We start from the raw sequence: 15,484 nt of genomic DNA on the forward strand, positions 1-15,484 counted from the left end.
AACCTATCGCATTAATAAAAATAAAAATATTGTCTTCAAATTTTAACAAGCATAACAGAATTATGTAACAATTCCCTTTGTAGTTATAATAATTACCACCTTTCTTCTAAAGGGTAAACTAACATATTTTAAAGAGGTGATTAAAAATATAGAGCCACTTTTATGGAGAGCAATACTCTTTAAAAAATTCCAAGTGTTCAAGAGACTCATTACGCCTCGGAAAAACTCAAATAAAATATTCAACATCATTCTAACTTAGACTAAGCACCAAAACAAAACAAACAAAAATCATAATTAGCTTAATACAGGTACAAAAGAATAATGTTTATATCTATCCCACTTATTTCAGCAGATCAGAAAGGAGTATGTATTTTTTTTTAAATATGTTATCCTTTTCTTTTTTTTTCAAGTTGTTATTTGAATTCCAGTTAGTTAACATACTGTGTAATGTCAGTTACAGGTGTACAAATAGTGTTTCAACACTTCCATACAATACCCGGAGCTCATCACCAGTGCCCTCCTCAGTCCCCATCACCTACCTAAACCATCCCCCCACCCACCTCCCTTCTGGTGACTGTCAGTTTGTTCTCTGCAGTTAAGAGTCTGTTTCTTGGTTTAGCATTCTCTCTCTCTCTGTCTCTCTTTTCCCTTTTGCTCGTTTGTTTCTTAAATTCCACATGTGAGTGAAATCATATGGTATTTGTCATTCTCTACTTATTTCACTTAGCATACATGATCCTCTGTAGCTCCATCCATGTCATTGCATATGGCAAGATTTCATTCATTTCATTCATTTTTTTATGTCTGCATTTGTATTCTTCTCTCCCAAAATTTTCACGTGTTTCTTATTGGTTATATTTTTCTTTTGAGAAAGTCTAGGTTTTCATTCACTTCAGTTTCCTTACAGAGAAGTTTTGATAGGTGCTTTAAAATTTTGGGTAAGTCTAATATTTGGGTCACCTTGAAATTGACCTCTCTTGATTGTCTTTGAAAACAGGTCACCTTTCACTGACTGTTTGCATGCTGACTATTGCGTTTCCTTTTAAAACTGGCCATACTTTTTTTATTCTTTGCATGTCAAGTATTTTGGATTGTGTCTTGAATAATTACCTTGTGAGACTATGGGTCTTGTCAAAATCTTCTAAAGGATGTTGATTTTTTTTTTTAAGTAGATATTCAACACAGTTAGGTTCAGACCGTAAGTACTGTCTCTTCTTCCGTGGGCATGGGTTCTAAGGTCAGCTCAGTTTTCAAATCCTTGGCTCTGCTGCTTTGGGCATGTCCCAAGTATGCAACACTCAGACATTTGTGAGGGATTTGAGCATAAGTTTATACTGTGGTTTAGTTCTCAAAGTCTTTGCTATATGGCTCTCAATCTGTCCCTTACATGTGTCCCTCAAGAATAAGCCCAGGACTGAGGCACCAGGGTGGCCCAGTTAGTTAAATATTTGACTTTGGCTCAGGTCATGATCTTGTGCTTCGTGAGTTCAAGACCCACATCAGGCTCTGGGCTGACTGCCAAGAGCCTGGAGCCTGCTTTGGATTCTGTGTGTGTCTCTCTCTGCCCCTTCCCTGCTTGTTCTCTCTCTCTCTCTCTCTCTCTCTCTCTCTCAAAATAAAGATTAAAAAAATAAAACAAGAAGGAATAAGCCCAGGACTAGTGCCAGTTTATACACAGAATTAAGGGATCACTTACCCAGCTCTCTCATCCCCAGAATTCACTCTTGCTCAGAGCAGCTTCCTTTCCTGCTCTTCTGGCCAAAAAGGTAGGTTTCTTTCAGTGTTTGGGCTGCCCATGTTGACCGGTGGAGCTCTGCTGGGTGTTCACTCTTGGTTCAACGCTGGGAGAGAAGGCAAAAAATAAAACCATAAAACTTTACTCTGTATGAGTCAATTTGCCAAGTTGGACTTCCATTCCATATTCGGTAATGCCTTCATTTAGGTTTTAGAGGCCAGAGGTGTATTTTAGTTGGGCTCTCAGTTGTAATTAGTGGAAGACAGAGTTTGATTAGCTGTCTGAAAGTCCTATTTTTTTTAAGCATTTTCCCATATCATTAAAACTCTTAGCAATACCAATTTATGATTTCATTCTATTATATCATGTATATTTTAATTATCCATCAATTTTCTTAAAAGTTATTTTTTTTTTAATTTGTAATATTTTACTATTACAGTGATGTGTGAATTTGCATCTAGTTTTCTGATTATCCCTTTAGGATATATTTTTGGATACAGAATGAAAACTAGTTCAAAGATTATGATAAGGCTCTTAAAGCATATTGCCAAACTGCTTTTCAGACAGGCTTTACTAAAAATAAAACATGTTCTGCAACTTTTGCCAATTTATATAAATAGATTCTTACTTAAAATTTGAGATCACAATTAAACAAAAATGTTTATTTTTATTCTCATGTTTTTCTTTTGTAAACTAGTTTTTCTATGTCCATTACCCATTTATTAGAACCACAGTTTTCTAATAAATTTGTATGAGTTATAAATATATAAAGAAGAAATGATATGTGTATCTGCCCATTAGTGCAAGAAAACAAAAACAAAAACCACACACACACACACACACACACACACACACGAACAAGCCAGAAACTAATGAAATTGTTTATTTACAGAGGTAAAGGGAACAAAGTAGGGAAAACAGGGGAATGAATGGAGGAGAAGAGTTAGGGTGAATGACACTTCTCTGATTATACATTTTTGTGTAGTTCTGACTTGAAGAACTATGTCAATGTTTTACAAACTTTAAAACATTAGATGGGGAGTCAAAACTGATATATATACAGAAACAAATGAATCCAACTGTATTGCAAGTAAATAACCAACCTAAGTAACTTTAGGGAACAATATATTAATTGAATAGCCAAAGGCTAGACACAAAAAGTATATACGTTAGCAGGCATGTTGGTGCAGTAGTGTATTTGAGGATTGAGCAAACAAATAAACAGGGGATATGAGGTCTACTTTTCAAAGGAGTTAAAAATAAGGGATGTCTAGGGGCACCTGGGTGGCGCAGTCGGTTAAGCGTCCGACTTCAGCCAGGTCACGATCTCGCGGTCCGTGAGTTCGAGCCCCGCGTCAGGCTCTGGGCTGATGGCTCGGAGCCTGGAGCCTGTTTCCGATTCTGTGCCTCCCTCTCTCTCTGCCCCTCCCCCGTTCATGCTCTGTCTCTCTCTGTCCCAAAAATAAATTAAAAAGTTGAAAAAAAAAAAAAAATAAGGGATGTCTGGGTGGCTTACTCGGGTGTCTGACTCTTGGTTTCCACTCAGGTCATGATCTCACAGGTTGTGGGATCGAGCCCATTGGATTCTCTCTCCCTCTCTCTCTTCCCCTCCCCCTCCCCCTTTCACGCACATGTGTGCCCACACTCTCTTCTCTCAAAATAAATAAATTTTAAGAAAAATTTTTAATGTTGATTTACTTTTGAGAGAGAGAGAGACAGAGTGCGAGTGGGGGAAGGGCAGAGAGAGGGGGAGACACAGCATCCGAAGCTGGCTCCAGACCCTGAGCTGTTAGCCAGGGCCAGATGCCGGGCTCGAACCCACAAACCACGAGATCATGACCTGAGCCGAAGTCGGACGCTTAACCGACTGAGCCACCTAAGTGTCCCTCAAAATAAATAAACTTAAAAAAATAATAATAATAAGAGGGGAAGTTATAATGGACACTGTGGTGTTGGATTGGGATTGGAAGTGTCAGCACGAACTCTTTTCTTTTTTTAAGTATATATACAGATATAGACACAAGTATACTGACAGATGGAGAAATGCATATAGTTGTATACACATATATTTTGTAGTTTTGTCAGCTGAGAGGATCGAGAAGCAGCGATACTCCGCACCGGTGAGCAACGTTGCACCCACGTCTTCATTTCTAAGTACCATTCTCTAATAACAGAACCAGGACCGTTTGGAGAAATGATTCCCAGACTAGAGTGAAGACATCACAAGAGAAATGTTTGTGACGGGACATCTGCGTGAGAAGGGATGGAAATGCTAAAAATGATAGTCTCTATTAGTTTTCTATTGCCGCCTAACAAATTACCACAAATTTAGCATTTAAAAAAAACAACAACAAAAACCTATCAATTAGTTCACAGTTCTGTAGGTCAGAAGTCCCACTTGGCAGGGAAGGATGTCTGTTCAAGAGTGCCACAAAGCTGAAATCGAGGTGTCAGCCAGGCTTTGTTCCTCTCTGAAAACTCCGGGAAGGCGTTTTCCACTTCCATCTTCATTCAAGTTGTTGGCTCAATTCAGATCTTTGAGGTTGTAGGACTGAGGTCACGGTTTCCCTGCTGGCTGGCTGCCAGGACTCACTCTCCTCCCCTAGAGGCTACTCTTAGGTTCTTGTCAGATGGCTCCCTTCATCTTCAAAGCCAGGAGAATTGTTCTTATATTCAATCCCTCCCACATTTTTCGCTTGACTTCTGTCTCTGACCCCTTCACCCATATGTTTAAAGGGCTCACGTGATTAAGTCCCCTTCACCTGGATCATCTCACCTTATGACGAACTGGTTTGGGACTTTACTTACATTTGCAAAATTCCTCACAGTAGTACCTAAACTAGTGTTTGATCAAATGACTGGATGATACAGTCTGGGAATCTTTGGGCCCACTTTAGAATTCTCTCTACCACAGGGTGTATCAGAAAGACACAAGATAAAGCAAGAAGTAAATATAAATTACTAGAACACTATTGTTTAGATTTGTGGACTCCAGACAATTGTTGAAATTCTTTAAAAGTGACTTTAGTGTTAGCCTCAATTTCAGGTATTGTCAGAGATCACTAATAGACTTATCTGTCTACCTACCGAAAAAGATGGCAAAAATGTGCATTTCATGTCCTATGAGGAAGAGACATGTATATTTATTGCCCATTATGGGTTCTGCACAGCCACTGTGTCATTTCATCCCCATTCTGCTCCTCTAGGTGGGTATTCGTGTCCCCATTTTCTGAAGAGGATGTCAGGGCTCAGGCTGTTCAGTGAAAAACACAGTGGTGCACACGGGGCATAGTTTCCATCCATTAACCTTGTAAATGCAGAAGTGCATTGCCAAGATTAACCAGTACTCACACAATAAATAGTGTGTTAAAAAATGGGGAAGGGCACAAGAGCTAACTCAAAGGGCCCCCCAGTGGCCAAATCTGTTGGGATAATTTCTACAACAAAATAACACATTTATAACTCATAGAATAAAATATATGCCCATAAGTCTATCCTGATATAAATCACTGAATGAAACATGAGGGTGAAAGGAAAGCTCTTGCTTTACAGAATTCCAATGGATAGATGTAGAAGGGATAATGGAAAGAGAAAGTTACCACTTGACATACGCCAGACCAAAAATTTTTCATGTAAAGAATCATCAACAGATCTGATAATTTACAGGCAGAATGTGATGATAAATGGGATATTTATATAGTCTCAAAGTATCTTCCCAGAAGATAACTATTATATAGAAGATATTAACTTTCTAACACAGAAACCTGGCAGACACCCCCTTTTCCAAGAAATCAAAGTTATAATCACCAATGACAAGACAAGGTGAAGGGCAGTGCCTTCCAGTGTGATGTGCTGAGGATACATCATTTGTCTGGAGTTCTTACCAAAGATGCCTGCCTATGAGACATACCAGACGAACCAAAATTGCGGGCTACCCTATGAAATAACTGCTCAGTACTCTGCACAAAGTGCTAAGGTCACGAAAGGCAAAGAAATTCCAAGGAATCTTTTTAAAGGAGTCTGAGGAGATACTACCACTAAATAGAACATGTGACCCTGGATTGAATCCTGGGCCAGAAAAAGGTTAGCGGGATGATGGTAAAAGTTGAATAGTCTATAAATTCTGTACATTTTTTACTTCTATCTTTTAAGAACTGTCGGAAGTCACTCTTTCCGCGTCCTCATAATAGCATTATAGAATTATATTAACTTTAATTTCCTCATTTTCATAATTGTACTGTGGTAAGATATTATACTAGGGAATCTGGGTGAAGTGTATATAACCTGAAAAAAAAAAAAAACCTACCTTTAAATTTTCATCTTAATTTACCCACCATGCAATTTTGCCAAATTATCTGGAGTTAATAAAATTTTTTTTCTAAAAGGATGTAGTTATTTCAAATCTGTTCTCCCTATATATACATATACATGTATGGGTATGTATGTATACATCTTTACATATAAATTCATATTTTACATATTAAACATGTTGAAATGCTTGAAGTATATATATACATGTATAAAAATGTTCAGCCTTCGGGGCACCTGGGTGGCTCAGTTCGCTGGGCATCTGACTTTGGCTCAGGTCATGATCTCGCAGTTTGTGGGTCTGGGCCCAACGTCGGGCTTTGGGCTGACAGCTCAGAGCCTGGAACCTGCTTCAGATTTTGTGTCTCCCTCTCTCTCTGCCCTTCCCCAGCTTGGACTCTGTCTTTCTCTCTCTCTCTCTCTCAAAAATAAACACTAAAAAAAAAAAATTTTTTTTTTAAATGTTCAGCCTTCAACATATTGACAGCAAATATTTTCCCTGAATCTCTTTACATTAGTTTTGTATGTTGACACGTAACGCTCAAAAAAGTTGTCTGAGCTACTCATTTTCTAAGTTTTACACCTATGGTAGGGCTTGAACCACAACCCTGGGATCAAGAGTCAACATAGCTCTACCAACGGAGTCAGCCAGGACCCCGTCTGAGGTACACTTTCAATCTCCCATTCACAAACCTGCAATGTAATATCCTATGAAATTTCTCATTAAAGTAAATGACCACCTCCTGTAGTTCATTAGCTGGACTTGTCTCAGTTTTTATGTTTCCAGCGTTTTACTATTTGATCTCTGCAACACATCTTTTGTATGAACTTCTTCGGTAGAATGCCTAGCTTTGTAAGATATGTTTCTAGAAAACTGCTGGCATTAACCTTCCTGTCAATAGGTAAGATCACTAATTCGCTTGTGCAATTTCTATGGACTATCTATTATGTGACACACACTGTTCTGGGCACCAGGAAGAGTAGTGAACGAAAATGGACACCTTCCTTACGCTCAGGCCAAACAGAAGGGGAAGAAAGTTTACCATTTTCCTTTTTTCCACAGTAATTTAACTGCTTCCCGCACTAGCTTGCCATGCTTACTATCTCAATTCCAATTCTTACCGTGAAACTTCTGGTGGCAATTTAAAGTAGAATGAAGCATAACTACAAAAAGCACATTTATTCTAGTTACTGTTTTGTACCTACAATAAGGTTATTATGAGAATTAAACAAGATGTGGGTGAAGTACTTAGTCCATTGCTTGACAATACACATAGCCTCTTTTGAGGTAGATACTATTTATTGTTTCTCATTTTACAGTTAAGGAACCTAGGGCTTGGCGATGAAAAATAACTCGCTTAACGTTACATAGGTAGAAAGTGGCAACACAAGCCTTTGAACCAGGTCTGACTCCAAAGGCTTAACTTTTAACCACAATACATGTCTTTTGTTCTAGGATATTCTTATTAATGTCAACTCATACTTAAATCCTACAGTATCCACAAAACGTTCTCTCTCTCTCATTGGCATTTATCATCCTTTCTCAATTTGGGATCTACTGTCATTAACAACAAAAAAATATACAAGGACGGGTTACTCTATTACAAAGCCAACATTCTGGATGTAGTACAAAAGTTAATTAACAATCATTGATACTCAACTCAAACACAAACTGCTTACTTTATTTTTTTAACAATGAAATAGTAATAACAACACAATAACTTACTTGTAACAAATCCATCAGTAGAGTGAACTAAAAACAAAGCTAATTAAGAGGCGCTGTTTCACGTCAAATGTTATCTCCTTTAAACAGGAAAAACTACCATCAGTTTAGTGGTTCTCAAAGCTGTCGGCACATTAGGATTGGGGAAAAGGAGGAGGACTGGTGCCTAAAAAAATAGCTATACCCAAGGCCCGTCTCAGACAGTTAAATGGGCATCTCTTGAGTGCTACTCAGGCAAAGATTTCTGAAGTGTTGCCAGTGTTGAGAACTGTAAGTCTGAGGCAATAAGCAATAAAAACCGTGCCCTCAAAGCAACTCAAAGCCAAGAAATTAAGAAATACCACTAATTTCTTTCCTCTTAACCTGGGAAAAGGGGGAGGGAAGAACCTCTTCACTTCTCGTTGTTCTCGATCCATTTTTGATTCCCCAGAGTAGAGTTAAACAAATATCAAATACTGGAAGCTATGCAAACACGCTCCCCAAATTGAAATTCTCACTACGTTACGCTTTACAAAGTTCTTTTAAAACTATACCACCTTTAAGAGTCCCCCGCACTTTAAGTTTGCATAGATGTTTAAGTCAGTTATTTGTTCAACTAAGAAGAGTCGATACGATGTACTAGAAAGCATTTTATTAATAACAGTTAAAAAACAATATTCATTTCATGTACCACAAATTAACTTTTTGGTACAGACAAGAGGAACATTTGAGCGTTTCCCACCTGTTTCTAAAACTGTCAGAATTCTTTTTTAGAAGACCAATATTTTCAAATTTAGAATCTAAACATAAATTTTTCTTTGAGAGTACATATATAAAATACTTCCCCTCTAACTGCACTAGATCCTTGACAAATCCCTCTTGGGAGTTTCAGTAGTGACCACAGGCATTTATCTTTAAAACAACTCTTCCTCATTTTTCAGGTTTGGGAATGGTATCGCATCAAGTATGGAAAATAACTTTTCTCCTTAAGAATATGCAACTTCACTTAAGAGAGGTCGCCTCAAAGGCCGTGGCCGAAAGACCTATTCTTCAGGTGCTTGTGTCAGGACTCCATGTCGACCTCAACCACTTCGTTCTTGCCCTGAAGCCTTGCTTCCCGCAGGCTGCCTTCGCCGATGTCTTCGAGGTCTGCCAGATCAATAGGTGGCAGGGGATTCCTCCAGTACTGGAAGGTGTTATACTGCCAGAATTCTTCATTGAGCTTTAGGGAAAAAAGAAAGAGATGAAAGGACAGCATCGGTGTATGAAAAAGTTACTTTTTCCCCCCCAGGAAACAAATTTTGTTTTAAAAGCAAACTCACATGAAGATTTTGGGTCTTTTACTTCGCATCTTCAACAAATGTACATTTTTAATTCTGCCTAATCAAAGTACTTCATGGGCTCAGTCAACTCTGTGCATTTTCATACTCATGGATTTGTGAAAATATTTTGTTAGTAGTTTATCTTTAAAAGAATGTCTTCCAAGAGCATCTTCTTGATAACTGTCTTCCATTTTTCAACCAAAGAAATTGTTGGAAAATGTCATAATTTTTTTTTCTCTTTTTTTTTAAATCATTTAAAAACATTTTTTTTCATAAATTTATTTTTATCTTTCAGTGAGGAACACAACTTGTTTTAAAAATACAAATATATGTCCATCAACTGATGAATGGATAAAGAAATTGTGGTTTATATACACAATGGAATACTACGTGGCAATGAGAAAAAATGAAATATGGCCTTTTGTAGCAACATGGATGGAACTGGAGAGTGTGATGCTAAGTGAAATAAGCCATACAGAGAAAGACAGATACCATATGGTTTCACTCTTATGTGGATCCTGAGAAACGTAACAGAAACCCATGGGGGAGGGGAAGGAAGAAAAAAAAAAAAAAAAAAAGAGGTTAGAGTGGGAGAGAGCCAAAGCATAAGAGACTGTTAAAAACTGAGAACAAACTGAGGGTTGATGGGGGGTGGGAGGGAGGGGAGGGTGGGGGATGGGTATTGAGGAGGGCACCTTTTGGGATGAGCACTGGGTGTTGTATGGAAACCAATTTGACAGTAAATTTCATATATTAAAAAAAAAAAAATTTTGGATATTTATGCTAATGTTACCACATTAATACATGTGTACCTGGAGACTTGAGAGGACCTATGTTGTATTCAAATGTGATTTAAAAACTGAGAACAAACTGAGGGTTGATGGGGGGTGGGAGGGAGGGGAGGGTGGATGATGGCTATTGAGGAGGGCACCTTTTGGGATGAGCACTGGGTGTTGTATGGAAACCAATTTGACAATAAATTTCATATATTAAAAAAATAAAATAAAATAAAATAAAAAAATGAAAAAAAGAAAATAAAAAAATAAATAAATAAAAAATAAAAATACAAATATACCTTAAAACTTATTTTTTCGTCTTTCCCCTGAGGCTTGGTATTTTAAGCGATTGACTTTACATAGGCTAAAATATTTTGAAAACTTGCCAAGAAGTTTTAGAGTATAAACATGCTAAATAACAAGAAAATCTTAAACTGATTATTTTATCAAAGATACAAGATTTGGTGCAAGGCAGGACTTTTTAATTTTAATGTTATTTTATAAAGAGAGAGAGAGTGGGGGAGAGAGGCAAAGAGATAGAGACAGAGCATCTTAAAGAGGCTCCACACTCAGTCCAAAGCCTGATGCGGGGCTCGATCCCAAGACCCTGGCATGCTGACCTGAGGCAAAATCAAGAGTCAGATGTTCAATGGACTGAGCCACCCAGACGCCCCGAAGGCATGACTTTTAAATCAATAAATCAACGCTGATAAATCCAAGTTGAGTGCTGGCTCCTTTAAAATTCAACAGATTGAATGGCTATAAAATTGTTTCAAGTAACTGTGAAGTGAAGCTGACATTCCAATGAAGTTCAAGATTGACACAAAATGTGAAAAGCATCCCCAAAATACTTTGTGCAAGGAAGCAGCACTGGAATTATATACAGGCTTCCATGGTGAACATTTTGAAGGTTAACACTGTGCCCAGATGAATATTTATATATCTATTCTACCAGGTTGTGTTTTTACTTTAGGCTCATGCTTGTTGTAACAGCACTATCCAACAGAAGTATGAGAGCCACATAAGTAATTTTAAAAAGTAAAAAAAGAAGGTAAAATTCTCTTAACAATATTTTATTTGACCTTATATATCCAAAATATTATTTCAATGTGTAGTCAGTATTTTTAAAAATGAATGCGATATTTCACGTTCTTTTTGTCACACTAAGTTTTCACAATCTGGTGAGTATTTTATACTTACAGCACTATTCAGACTAGCCACATTTCAATGCTTGATAGCCACATGTGGCTAGTCACTTTACTGGACCACACGGGCCTAAAAGGAAATCGTAGACACTAAAACTTAGAGAATTAAGAGTGTCTTTGGAATTTCTTTACAGTGGGATTAAAAAAAAAAAAAATTGCAGTAATTCAAAGGATGCCCCCCCCAATTCATTTTGATACATAAACAGGGTTAAAAAACAAGGGTTGTATCTTTGCCTTTTTGAAAAAATCTACCGTCCAAATTACCTACTTATAAACGTGGGCCCAAAAAAGATCTTTTAAGGACATCAGTGTAACCTACTAGCAGACAGCACAAACTTTGCCACCAGACAGACCTGGGTTTGCAAGATAACTCCACCATCCACCAACCCTGACTTTGATCGAAGTCTGTTTCCGCATCGGTGAGATGCAGGACTCATTTTCAAATTAAGGGCTAGTACTGTAATAGCTCAACATGGCTACATATTATATCCCAAGAAACCTATGAATCATTCATTATTGTCTTCCTAAGAATAGGAAGAAAACATTTCTGCTTACTTTCCATTAAAAGTAGCTACCAGTGAGGATCAGCAGACAGAGCAAATGAATCTGCACGAAGTGACACTATCATGAGAAAACACAAATATTTAATGAAGTAATATCTGGTTTTTACTTCTCTGGTTAAAAAAACGAAACTCAACAAAAACCACCTAGGAAAAAAGCCAACACAACAAAAAAACATGAGACAACTCAAAAAATACTGAGGTTCTAGGACAGAAAAAAAGGTGTCTTTATTCTGCCTAAATTAAATCTTCAATGTAGAAAGGACATATTTGAGAAAACTTTTCCTAAACAAGATCCCAAGGGTGAAGGTAAGGACTTACGCTCTACTCTGAGTGCTAAGAACCAGGGAGACATTTACTGCATGAATTGAAAAGCCTTTTTAACTTCTCCATGTTTCTGTTATACCGTGTATCTTGGTAATTAGCTGTAAATCCCTTAAAAGACAAAAAACAAAAAACAACCAACAAAAAACCTGCATCTTTAGAAGCAGGAAGGAAAGAGAGGAACTGGAGAAAACATGTCCCTCTCTTAAATTTGCAGAAGACAAGAAGCTCATGGAACAGAACTAACAAAAGGAAGAAACATGAGGCTTTAGCCAAAAGAAAAGGGAACAGGGATTGTCTTGGTGAAGAAGGTACCCCATGGCCAAGCTTAGTCCTTGCCATGGGCCTGTAGTGACTGGGAAGCAAAGAGCTGTCAGATGTAGTCATCGCTGTAGAAGATACAGCTGTGTCTAAGAGATTCTAAGGTGAGTCAGCCTACTCAAAAATTTTCCTCTACCTATAATTTCCCTATTTCCTTCTTATCAATCTGTGGCATACTTCAGTGAGTATACTCTGGTAGGGAAGACAACCCTACATATGGGTGGGGTACCAAAATGGTCCGAAGAGTAAAAGTTTTCAAACTACACACTACTTACCCTCAGATCAAATAGATCTGGATAATTATCATCCTGGGTTTGTTTTCTTAGATTTTGCCATTGGCAACACACACAATACAACTGGAAACTCTAATTATTCTGTTTTCAAAACATAAGTGCTATCATTCAGTTTTAAGTAAGCGGATTTTGAATATCCAAAAGCAATCTAAAGAAAAAAGTCTAAAAAAAAAAACTCCTAAACCTCATGTTTTCTAAATTCCAAGAAAACTGGGGATGGGAATATTTACAATTTAGAATTTCAACCAGAAATGTCCATTATTATCTGAAGGATGATTTCTCACAACCAGAGAAAAAGTTCTTTCCCAACTATAAAATTCTCATTATTGTATTAGGTTTTTCCACCAAGAAGGCATGTCAAAGGAGCCTCAATTCACCTTTTTTTTTTTTCCCCAGCAAAGGCATTTGGTTAATTCTGCAAGAGATACTGAACACCATGGAAAAAGGTGAGGTGAATACTATGATGTAGTGCTTGAAAAGAGTTTGGTGAATTCTAAGCCCTACACTTGGTACTTCTATTCCCAAAGCTCCCGGTAAGTCAATCCAGAACTGCCAAAATGCAGCCCGAATTCCTAAGTATAAACCAAAGCAGTCTCATAAATATGTAATGCAGGCCACAAGCACAATTCAAATTTTTCTAGTGGCTGTATTAAAAAAGTGAAACAGGTAAATTTTAATACATTTTATCCAATCCAGTATCTTCAAGTCCTTTCAATGTGCAATCAATATAAAAATCTTTGAGATCTTCGGAATCTAGAGTGTTTTTTTACACTTACAGCACACATCAATTTGGATTAGTCACATTTCAAGGGTTCCGCTGTCTCACACGGTGAACTTCGAGACAAATCAAACCTCAGGCTCAGAGATGGGGCAGGCTCGTTTCCCAAAGAATAGGAACTGTTATATATGATCCTCATATACGTTTTACTTTAGGGCCCAAATTAATTTTCAACAATGCTCCTTTTTTTAAAAATCCGATTTAACACTGAGTTTTTAAATGCCTGTTCCCAAGGCAGGGAGGCCCTTCCTCTCTACCACAAGCGCTTTACCATGCCTACAGGCCATCCAACTGATGACTACCACATTGGTCACCCTCCTTAGAAATAAATCTACCACGAATTCTAGAAGAAATCATCATTAAGCCAAGGAAGGCGCGCTACCCTTTCTCCATCTGTCGTTGAGCTGACCTATCGCGGTCCACGGTCAAGGTCTTCATCAGGCTCTAGTCCGTCGTGACCCACGCTCCTGCCTCCCTCTTCCACACCACACGCACTAAAGGTGCAAGCCCACACGACTCTCCCAAAACGCTGCCAAGGGGCCAAGGGCTCTGAGGCCCTTGGTGGGTAGTCTGGGAGTCCACGTCCTTCCTGCCCTAGGGTTCCCGGCTTTTCGCCTTTTGGGGCTTCTTGATGAACACGAGTCAAGAGGGGACCAATCTGTTTCTTCCCGGGGCGTGCCATGGCTGCGTAAAGGGTGAGCCCCTCTCTCCTCATCCCTCCCGCCCTCTGGAGCGCTCAGCCGGTCCCCAGGCCCTACCTGGCGCGGTGCGGCCCCCCAGTCTCCCCGTGGGGGCTCCGTGCGCCCCGCCCCGTCGTCGCCACCGCCCCTCGGGGGCCGGGCGCCCCGGGGCTCCTCCCCCGGCCCGCGGGGCCGCACGGGAGGCTGCAGCAACTGCGGCTCGCCCGTCTCCAGGCCTTGGCCCTCACGCTCCACGCCGCCCGGAACGCTGGTGTCCCCGCCGTCGCGGCGCTTGCTGGGCGAAGCTGAAGCCTCAGTCATAGCCCCCGCGTCGATTTTGCGCTTTCGGGGCGGCTCCGGGACGCCGACGGGCTGCCCGGGATGCGAGGCCCCCGGCGGCGGGATCCAGAGCGGCGGCGGCTCCTCGGGGAAGTCGCAGAGCAGGAGCCGCTTCCAAGGCACGTGGAACGTCAGCGGCTCGGCCGCACGCCGCTTGGCCATGGGCCCCGGAGCCTCGGGCGGAGCCCGCCCGGCGCGGGAGGCCGAGCGCGGAGAGCTCCGGGGGCGGAGGGCGAAGGCGGAGCGCGCGACGGGGGGCGAGGACCTGCTCGGGGCGAGCCGGCGGCGGGCAGGTGGGGCGTGCGGAGGGGGCGGGGCGGGGCGGCCGGGCCCAGCGCAGCCCGCGAGCTGCCCTCGCGGCCGCCGCGGTGCTGCCGGACGTTGGGGAGCAACCGCGAAGCGGCGGAGATTCGAACCTGCGCACAAATGTGCGCGCGCGTACTCGCGCCTGCCAGGCGGAGCCGCTGGTTGGTGGAGGCTCGCGGGGCGCGCTCCCGAACGCCCCCGCGGCCGGAAGTGCGCGCCCCGGGGGGAGGCGGGAAGGCGGCCGCGGCTTTATTAAAGGCCCAGCGGCGGTGTCCGCGGAGGGCGTGACCTTGGTTCCTCTTAGGTGGGGCGTGGTTCTGCAAATCCCGAACTCGGTAAAGCGGGGTAGGTTCAAGACCTTTAAGACGTATTTGTTGGTATTCCCTTCCTGGAGTCATGGCTTCGGGGACTCCTCCAGGAGGTTAAAATCACCTCCAGGAGGTACAGACTTTTAGCAAACTTGTGTTAGGAGGCTGGCGCCACGTTAAGTGATTTTTGGAGGCGGACGCCGCTTGACAGCGGTGGGGCGGAGGGAAGTGGCCCAAGCCAACGCGCAAAAACAAAGCAGAACAAAACCCAACGAAGTGTGTATTTTTCAGTGGCTGTCCTGGAAAGTGAAGTAAGGCACCGCATTCTTCGAAGCTGTTCTGATTAAAAATTCATTGATGAAGTTGTTGAGGAGATGTGCCGCTCACCTAAAATAGCTCACCCTAGAGCCCAAGCCTGGAGCACAGCTCTTTGCTTTTCCAACCGAAGCCTAAAATTATTTGGCTCTTAAAATGATGTGGGTAGCGCACAGTTCCCTTGTTATTCCGCGCGATGATCGGAAGTGAGA

General features: G+C 40.9%; 2 protein-coding genes across 2 annotated transcripts in view; both read right to left on the minus strand.

Annotated features, from left to right (window-relative positions):
- Positions 1 to 7,857, minus strand: part of TRPM6 (transient receptor potential cation channel subfamily M member 6) — a 202,834-nt gene extending 194,977 nt beyond the window's left edge. The window contains exons 1-2 of the mRNA XM_042963460.1: positions 7,770 to 7,857; positions 1,697 to 1,841 (exon numbers count right to left, since the gene is read on the minus strand). The gene's annotated coding sequence lies outside the window, so the exon portion shown is untranslated. The remainder of the gene's footprint in view (positions 1 to 1,696; positions 1,842 to 7,769) is intronic.
- A 520-nt stretch (positions 7,858 to 8,377) lies between these two features.
- On the minus strand, positions 8,378 to 14,600 carry CD4H9orf40 (chromosome D4 C9orf40 homolog). The gene is made up of 2 exons (XM_042963463.1): positions 14,083 to 14,600; positions 8,378 to 8,967 (listed from the first exon to the last, which is right to left on the minus strand). Exons 1-2 carry the CDS (start codon positions 14,503 to 14,505, stop codon positions 8,809 to 8,811), a joined length of 582 nt encoding a protein of 193 aa, XP_042819397.1. The 5' UTR covers positions 14,506 to 14,600; the 3' UTR covers positions 8,378 to 8,808.
- Positions 14,601 to 15,484: the final 884 nt, after the last annotated feature.

Source organism: Panthera tigris, chromosome D4, assembly GCF_018350195.1.
Source record: "Panthera tigris isolate Pti1 chromosome D4, P.tigris_Pti1_mat1.1, whole genome shotgun sequence".
In the NCBI taxonomy this organism is placed as follows: domain Eukaryota; kingdom Metazoa; phylum Chordata; class Mammalia; order Carnivora; family Felidae; genus Panthera; species Panthera tigris.

Coding starts and splice junctions, on each gene's coding strand:
- CD4H9orf40 (XM_042963463.1), bottom strand. CDS start 14,505: ATGGCCAAGCGGCGTGCGGCCGAGCCGCTGACGTTCCACGTGCCTTGG. Junction 8,968..14,082: donor GGGGGGCCGCACCGCGCCAG/GTAGGGCCTGGG, acceptor TTTTCCCTAAAG/CTCAATGAAGAATTCTGGCA.